The sequence below is a fragment of the Meleagris gallopavo genome, chromosome 8 (genome assembly GCF_000146605.3).
Source record: "Meleagris gallopavo isolate NT-WF06-2002-E0010 breed Aviagen turkey brand Nicholas breeding stock chromosome 8, Turkey_5.1, whole genome shotgun sequence".
Classification (NCBI taxonomy): Eukaryota; Metazoa; Chordata; class Aves; order Galliformes; family Phasianidae; genus Meleagris; species Meleagris gallopavo.
In genome coordinates, this window is record NC_015018.2 from 16,475,320 (window position 1) to 16,484,443 (window position 9,124).

The 9,124-nt window shown below is 43.3% G+C and overlaps 1 protein-coding gene across 1 annotated transcript in view; it reads right to left on the reverse strand.

Annotated features, from left to right (window-relative positions):
• Positions 1 to 691: 691 nt before the first annotated feature.
• Positions 692 to 9,124, reverse strand: part of PAX2 (paired box 2) — a 76,527-nt gene continuing 68,094 nt past the window's right edge. The window contains exons 8-10 of the mRNA XM_031554575.1: positions 8,027 to 8,128; positions 2,105 to 2,191; positions 692 to 847 (exon numbers count right to left, since the gene is read on the reverse strand). Of these exons, the coding sequence (XP_031410435.1) occupies positions 771 to 847; positions 2,105 to 2,191; positions 8,027 to 8,128 (266 nt within the window). The 3' untranslated portion in view covers positions 692 to 770. The remainder of the gene's footprint in view (positions 848 to 2,104; positions 2,192 to 8,026; positions 8,129 to 9,124) is intronic.

Genomic DNA, 9,124 nt, shown 5'->3' on the forward strand with positions numbered 1-9,124 from the left:
TTTTTTCCTTTTTACAGACCTTCATGACAAAGCATAAAAACACAGTTATATTTATATATCTATTTATATATTTCTTCATTTCGTCGGTCGGTTTGTAATTGTTGCTCCATCCTCCTGTCTGAGCTGATTGTGTGTCACAGAAGTTGTGGGTGTGAGTGAGGTTCAGCCCAGCTCTGGCCTCGAGGGCACCGCGCAGGGCGCAGCCAGCGCCAGGAGCCATGCCGGGGGGTGGGATGAGGTGCGTGGGGAGTAACAGAAAGTCACTTGGTCCTTCTCGTGTTTGCCAGATAGGCAGGGCTTAGTGCCACCATCTCTGCTCTAGCCAGGCTGTTCCTTCTGTCCTGGGAAACAGGGCGACGGTCACAGGTTACGCGTTCTGAAGAGTTCACCACACAGGAGCGTATCTTTGGGGATCAGTGTTGTGTGAGCAGCTGTCTCCCTACTTCCCTCTGCCCATACCGCTCCCAGGAGAATGGGGTCCCGCAAGGCAATGGCTGCCAGTTCCCCTCAAGTCTTGGGAGCGCAGGAGGTCGAGCTGTGCCGAGGTGCTGTTGAGGGCTCCTGAGGTGCCTCAGGGTGCAGGGGGATGCAGGGAGAACGGGGTTCTCGGTCTGGCATGGCGAGCGCTCGGAGCGGTGGAGAGGGAGGTGTGCTGCGGGGGGGCACGGCGAGGCTCTCTTCACCTTCCCAGGGGTGGAGGGATGGGTCAGACAGGTACAATATGGAGGCCTAAGCTGTCACCCTGCAGTTTCATGTGGTTTCCATGGTAGCTAGTGGCGGTCATAGGCAGCGGCAGCAGTGGGAGGTGCGGAGCCCCGGGATGTGGCACTATAATAATAAGGGGAACCTGAAAGTTAACACAGGAGAAGAATGGACTGGTTGAAAGGACAAACAGTAAAAAAAAAAAATAAAAATAAAACAAAGAAAAGAAACAAAGGAGAACTGAAAACAAAAGAAAAGGAAACGAGGAAAAGGAAAGGGAGCAAAAGAACAAACAGTGGGGACTTGGCTGTGGCAGTCAGTGGAGGCTGGCCAATGCCATGCTTCGCAGAAGAGAGGCTACAAGGCCCCTGGGTGTGAAGACCCTCTGTGGGAAGGTGCTCTTGGTCCTTCTGACCATCGCTGAGGAGCTGAGAGGGAAGCATCAAGCACTGAGCAGAAATACCCCATGCTTGTGTTGAGGGCACCAGGGAGGTGCTCAGCACATGCTGAGTGTTTCTGGTAAGGTATGGTGGGCCGGTTTTAAAGGCAGGAGAGGAAAGGGAACAAAATTACTTTGTTTAATACTTGGGATTTTCATCAGATGAAAAGCTCTCTAGACAGTTATTGAATGTATATTAAATAGTGATCGATTATTAAGATTGCATTTACTGAGGTTTAATGGCACTGGAGTAAAATGTGCATCTATTATCCAGTTGTTAAACCTCCGTAAATACATGGTTAATAATCACAGCTGATTTATTTTACATATAATAAATATCTTCCTGTTTTCTTGTGAAGAGTTGTTGATATGATATTGAAGATGTGATGAGAAATTTTTCCTCCTCTGCAGAAAAAACCTGACTTTTTCTGGTCAGATTAGAGTCTCTACAGATAGATACATTCCTGCAAAGAAACTCTACTGGCAGTGAAAGATGCAGTACTGAAGGCTATCTCCCATTCTAGATAGTGTTCCACCCGGTCTTGTAAGAACTCCCACTGGATTTCCAGGTCTCCAGCAAAAACCTCTGGGGTTAACTTGGGAGAGGAGTAAAAGCTCATCTGGGTTTTTGGTTGGACCTTAAATGGATGCTAATTGCAGCTGGTGAGAGTAGTGGAACTTGAATTTAGCTTTTGATCTGATCTGGGTTAAACTGTGGATGCAACCCAAGAAGACAGAACTGAGCTGGAATTCTGAACGATCTCGTGGAAGAATTGGCTTCAGAACCGATGCATGAGATCTATATACCCATCTAGACACTGGACTAGAGAGTGAGGAAAAAGGCCCTTTGTCTGGCCAAAGAATTGAAAGCTCTTTTCAGAAACAAACAAACAAAGAAAAGAAAACAAAGAGACAAACAGAAGGAGCGCGAAGCTGGGGGTGCGGTGGCAAAGAGGTACTCACTTAGTAATGCAGGGTTGCTGAATCGCCAGGCCTCATTGTAGGTTGTGTACTGAGGGTGGCTGTAGGGGTTCCCTGAGAACTCGCTCCCTGCAAGAAATCAAGGAAGTTGTGAAATACAATTAAGAAAGAAGATGTATGTTTGCTGCTTCATCTAGCCCATGTCCATGTTGAATCCATATACCATCAGGAAAACTAGTGTATGTAGCTGCCTTGCCCAGCTGGGGCCATGGCCTTCAGGTCACCGTAGGTTTTGTGTACTCCATGTACAGTGTTGCTTATCTGTACAATTAAAACTCAAGAGATTGACCTCAGAATGAAGAAATTAGTTTAAAACGATATATTTCAAGCATATGAATAATAAAGAAACTGGTTTATTTTTCTTTGCCTTCTGATTTCTGATTCTCAGGTTGCAGTATGATTGCATATGCAAGCTTTTTCTACATCTGCCAGCTTTCTTTTAAATAGAATCAGTGTCAAGAAATGGCATGGGAGCTTTAAGGTACACAAATCTCTCAGTAAACGCCTCAGAACCAGCAGGGCTGTTGCTGTCAGTATGTATGGCTAAGTTTTGTCTTTGGGGTACTGAGGGTACAGAAGCATATTGTTTGAGGTTGTTATTGGTGCTGTTCTGAGAGCAGGGTAGATTACATATAAAAAAACAATAGAAAATATGAATCACTCTTTCTTTCTTGTTCTTTGATGATGTTAGTCATAAAAGTGATTCAGAGTCCCACACTTAGGATTAATCAGTGAGTTACAGAGAAAATTTTCTGTATTCCAGTTCCAGAAAAGAAATTTCCAATGGTTGTTACGTTAGGTGCTGTCTTGAATCTGGAAGACAAGCTGGGCTGTGGATCTCTCTTCACATTTGGCAAATAAGGCCCAAAGCACACTAGTTGTGAACTTTGTGATCTAATAAGACTCTGAACCAAGGTTTGAATGTTGTCATCTTAAATATTTTATTGTGCATAAGGACCTGGATCTCTGTTTTATAGATGTCTGTGCTGGGCTAGGGGAATTATGTTTGGGAAGCGAGTAGGTATGGTATTGCTTTCAAAATAAATAAATTTCCCAAAACTTAAAAAAAAAAAGTCATTATCTGACTCAATTTGATGCAGTACCAATGGGCAATGGGTGACATCTGAAAGGCATTACGTGCTCAAAAGGCAATGAGTGAACAGCATGACATAGCTTCTGGTCTGCTCCAAAGGGTGTGTGGAGAACAAAGAAGTGTTGGGAGAGCAGCTGGGGTCCCTGCTAGATGCCATGGAATAGGAAAAGGAGGCAGTGCGAGATGCGTTCGATGCCTGGGTTGCAATTACTGAAGAAATGTCAATTAATTATACTGTAACCTCTGCAAATCTCCCTTCACAGGCGAGTTAAAGCAAAAACCTGTATTCTCACATGGCAGAAGTGAAGTCTGTTGCAGCTGGTGTATTTGCAGTGATTTTAACTCAAGGAGGATCTGCCTGGCTGGGTCCTTTAAAGGTGCTCAGAACAATAACCAAAGTAGCATGTGTGTGTTTCAAGACCAATTACCATCCAAAGCTCCTTTACAGTAGTTTTTAGTTTCTGCATAAAAATGTATTTCATATGACAGACCTTAATAAATGTTGTTTTAGTGACAATAATTCCTCATGTTTCCATATTTAGAAACGTTCTGCACTGAAAATCCCAACAGGTAGCTGGGAAGGAATAGGTGAAGCCTATTGTGATGACTAAGATGCCCTGGAGTAGGATACAAAGGCAAAAAGCAATGCGCAGTCCAGGCTTACCTCTACCACTAATAACCTGTGGGGTATATTTGAATGAATTTGATCCCCCAGGAAGGAAAAAAAACAACACAGATGGGAATTACTGATTTGAAATGCTTCACAAAGAGTTAACCTCTCTACATCGGAAAGTTCTGATGTTTCAAGGTTTCTGTCTCACTTTCTTCCTAGTTGTCACCCAAACTGCTTATAGCAATTCCTAAAGCCCGGGTTAAGTAGAGGAGAAAGAGCACCGGCTATGGAGAGCCAGGGAGGAGAGAGGGCAGCCACTGGAAACAGTGTTTATTGACGAGGAGTGAAAGCATGCATGCAGCAGGATAATGAGCTTTTGAGCTCAACTGTGACCAAGAGGAACTGAGCTATCGCCTTCCCTGATCACTAATGAAACAAGTGTAATTTCCTCATCAACATTGGATTCTGTTTAACGACTCCCTGCCGTTGCCATCACCAGCCTCTGCAGGCTCTGTGCTGCTCTATGAAAACTGCAGTTCCTTTCAGAGAATGCTCACTTCACCAAAACTGTTTGCAGAATCTTGATGGCCTTTCTGGGAAAGTGGAAGAAGTGAGCCAGGGATCAGAGTGCTCTGTTACCTTTGCAGGAAGCACTTCTCAGATGCACAGATTTCATCCTTCTCTGAGTGACTAACACTGCTTTTTCAGGTGTTCATGCAGGGGCTGCTTGTTTCCATCCATGTCCATCCAACAACCTGAAACTGTGAGCAACTGCAAATGCAGGACGTGTATTTTGCCACATCATGTGGGTCGACCTCCGAGATACTGGCATGCATGACTGACCGTGTTGCATGGCTGTAAAGTTAATGGAGACAAGCTCTTCTCTAGATCACGTGAGGAGAACTCTAGTGAGGGGCTGTCATGGGTAGAACAGAAAAGCTATGGTTGGTACTGGTCAATCTTTTCAGTAACTGCTTTCCGCTGGAAAATGCTGTCTCATCGAAATGGAAATGTTTTGCATGAGCTTGTCAACTCGGGAGAGTTTTGGAAGGAAAAGTTCTGAAATGATTGCAAATTGAAACAAAGTATTATGTTTCAACTTTCTTGTTTTGTTTCATTTTGCCTTTCTCATCTCATTTAATTTCCTTTCATCTCTTCTATTATTTTAATATGTCCTGACATCTAGAACATGTTGTCATTATTGAAATGTTTCATCCTGATGTTTGCAAATTGAACAATTTCAAGATTCTGACTCCTCATTCCAATGCAAGATGAAAACAAATGTCAAAAAATCAGAATTTTGCACGATTCTGCTTTCTGTCCAGGTTCTGCTTTTAGCTTACAGCCTTTATTTAGGCTTATTTAAGCTTTAGGGAAAATAGAGCTTCTTTCTCACGTCCGCTTATAGCTGGACAATGATGTTGATTTTCCTGTCAGTACGTCCCTTAAAGATAATCCCTTGCTTCGTATTTCTGATATACCTAAAGCACTGGCTCCTGGTCCTTTTGGCCCATAGGCACATAGCACACCACTGGTGATGAGCTGCTTTGTTTTCCCTTTTCAGCACGGACGCTTAGCAGAAGCACAGCGGATCGATCTCATGAGGCCCATATTCTGTGTAGTCTGCACTTTGGGAACCTTTACTAACAGTATTTCTTGGTATCTGTATTTAAATCTTGGTACGTTCAGTCTTCTAATACAGAAACTATGAGGCATGAAGTGAGCCTAGCAGGTGGTGTGTTCAGAACAAATAAGGGAGGTAGTTTTCACACAACACTCAGTTAAGCTACAGAACTTTTTGCCATAGGCTGTTACAGACATTAAAGGCTTATATTGGTTCAGGAGCCACTGCTTGAGATTGTGGAAGGGAATTCTGTCCGGAGTGTTTAGTATTAAACAGGAAGATACCAACTGCCTTAGAAAGTCCACGAGCTGCAACTCATTGGAGGCAGAGATCTTTCGAGAAAGTGCTGATACTGGCTTGCTTTACTCTTACACTCTTCCCAAGATTCACTTTTGGCCTCTGACAGAGAGCACTGGCTGAAGAGACCCGCGGGGTGACCCATTAAAGCTGATCTTATGTTCCTCCCCAGGAAGCCTCTTTATCTCCAGCTTGTTGGCACCCGTCACATAAGAAGACAGGAACAGAAGGGCTGCCAGGCTGGGGCTGACCAGCGGGGCCTGACCAGCACAGCCAGGACTCGGTGCTATGTAGAAAGATGCAGTAACTAATGCAGGATGCCTGAGCAGGCCACAGGAAGACTTTCCATGACTGAATCTGGGCATTAGTTTTAATGTAAAGATGTCTGTTAGACTTGAATAATAATCTCTTTGGAGTATACATAATTCAACTTTCTTCATCATTCTATTCCTACTTTTTGGGGTTTTTTTAATTTCAGTATCTGTGTGTTTTTAGAGGCACTCTTGTCTTACACTCTGCAACAAATCTCCTGTTCTTGGATAGATGATCCCTGCGATTAGCGGTCTCAAAATCTTTGTCCCAGTTTAGGTGTCAGTATCACCTTTGTACAGAGGGTGTTAAAATTACATAGCAGACACTGAACATAAGATCTTGTGAATTAAAAGTTGAGAAGAGCCTGTGGTTTAGAAATAAGTATTCAAAGAGTCATCTGTTTCAGTGCTACCAATCACTTCTGTATGGCATGGCCTATGAACTATAACTGACATCTATGTTGTTAACTGAATCTGATTACTGTTACAGAGTGCTTTTTAAAATTGATTTATATCATCATAGTGCTCCTCTGATTCTGGAGCCAAGTGGAGTTGAAACCATCTCTCTGAAAAACTGTAGAAGGGGATGCCCTGAGTTTTGCAAATGCTGCAGCACCCCAAAAATTCAGCAGTCACCTATGCTGAGGGACTGAAGGGGGGTTACAGAAGGTAAGTACCCATTCGCTATCTTTGCCTGATCTGGAGGTCACAGCATAGTCCAAGAGTTTTTTATATGTCTTGGGATCATATGCAGTAGTAGGCATCTTGCTAGCTGTGGAATGTGACCATAGGTATTAACCGTACTTTGTGATATATAAGCAGTGATTTGTCATTTAAAGGTGTTAAGGCTGACCTACAAACATTCCCTATTGATGATATTTTCACTGATTAACTGTGCTCTGCAGCATGTGCTGGTTTAGTTGGCTGTTTCAAGGTCTGGATGAGGGTTAAATTAGACTCACAAACTGTGGAAATCATTTTGCAGTGATATAAAAGCTTTCTGTTATCAACTTTCTGTTGCTACACTTCGCAGTTGCTTTCTGAGTCATTCCTCTGGTAGCAGAGGTTGCAGAACAGTCTCTACCCGCTCACTAGCTATTGCAGCTCCCATAAGCAGAAATCAGTGGCAGATGAAGTCCTGAGTCCTGAGCTACTGTGGCTGAGAAATGAAAATCCTGCCTCTTCATTTATCTACTTGGGCTGGCTGTCATCTGAGAACTGGGGAGTAGAGACTGTGGGAATAACCTTCTCGATTTTTCAAGGGTAAATGATCCCCTGAGCTCCCCATACCCTGGGCAGTATTACTCAAGACATTTGCCAAAAGAATGTATTTCTTCCAAGGATTTGAGTGGCAAAGGAACAGTTGCCTTGCAATGTAGGATTAGGTAGATACTTTCTTGAGCTGGAGGCGCTGTCATATAAACGGAGAGTGGGTAAGTTGCTGGCTGTTGAAAGTGAATAGTTAGTTTCTCCTGAAATGCTGTTAATAATTGGTGAGCTCTTAGCTAGTTCAGGCTGTGGACAGTAGGTCTCCAAAAACTGCAGGTCTTAAATTACCATTGTTGGTTTGCAGTTTGAAGCCCTGCCTTTAGACAGACGTAAGTTGTTACCCTAAGTTAGTGAACAGCTGAATATCCCGAGCCACAAGCAGTACATAATAATCTGCACGGATCATTGAAAAATAATTACATTAGTTAATGAATACTAAGGTTAATTAATTACCAATTAATTGGCACAGGTTATAGATAGCTAGTTGCCCATAGCAGCAGTGAATCAGTTACCAGGGGAAAGACATACAATGCAAAATGGGTGGTGAGCTACTTTGGTTATAGGTACCAGACATATTCTTTGTGAAAAGAATAGACTTCAGCGGCAGCAAAGCAATAACAAAGCCAACTGTGAAAGCTGTTATGCTGCTGGTACACTGTTCAAACACACGTGCACCATTATTGAATTCTGGACTTACCAGGAACCATTCCTGCCAGAGTTGAGGTTGGGTAGCTGCCTTGTCCAGTTGGGGGAACATGGGGTGGGTAGCCAGGCAAGGTGGTGCTTGCCATATCACGACCTGAAAAAGGAAAGAATTGGAAGAGGGGATCAGAAGGGATAGGATTGTTCTATATTGATTTGATATCACTTTTTACCCCACCACCATTTGACTAGTAGTTTGTTGGGCAAGTGTTGTGTGGCCTGTGGCACAAATATGCTGACCTTCCTCTGAAAATTTTAGGGAAAGACCGTGGCACTTTTGGTCTCGGGCTATAAGGATGGATGTTAAAACTTAGCACTGTGAGGCTCAAAAGAGTTTGTTTTCACTGTCAATTTTTTTAGCCCATTAGAAATGTTGGATCTGTTTTAGCTAAATCAAAATGGCCCTAAGCTTCACAAAGAATGGCAGCACATTAATTGCCAGAGTAGCTGAGGTCCCTTCTATAAGCAGACGATGCAGTTCCAAAAATGTGGTGATGTTGCCTAAGGGCATGGTCGATGTGTAAGGCACTAGAAAGTGATCCAAGTGTTTTCTGCGCCTGTCTCTGTTCCCACCTCTTGCCATTCACCTGCTGATACTTTTAGGCAAGTCACTTCATCTGTCTCTGCTTCTTTTTATGCTGCAAACTCTTTGGTGCAAGGCACATTCCCAGTACATTTGCACAGTGCTTACTGTGAGATCAATACTTGTTGGACACCTTCTGGGTGCTGGTGTAATATATAATAATGGAATTGTGCAAATTAATTTGAGTCTCACTTCATTTTTATCACAGTTTTATCCAAGTTTTTGTTAGTATTTCTCCAAGTCTTGGAATCTTCTCTCCACCGATGAGGGGTGGGCCCACACCGAAAGGGGTGTAGGCCAAGTGGATGATGGTAGTTTATTTTTCATCTCATAGGAAGTGCAGCTGGAGGCTTCTTGGTTGATGCCAGAGGCATTTCCTCGTTTGGACTGGTTAGCCAGAAAATGGGCCAGCCAGAAGGGCATTTTGCTGTTAGTGCTTATTGCATTTAAATGAACTGAAATAATCTCAAAAGCTGCTGGGAGTTTCAAGCCAAAACCAAACCAAACCAA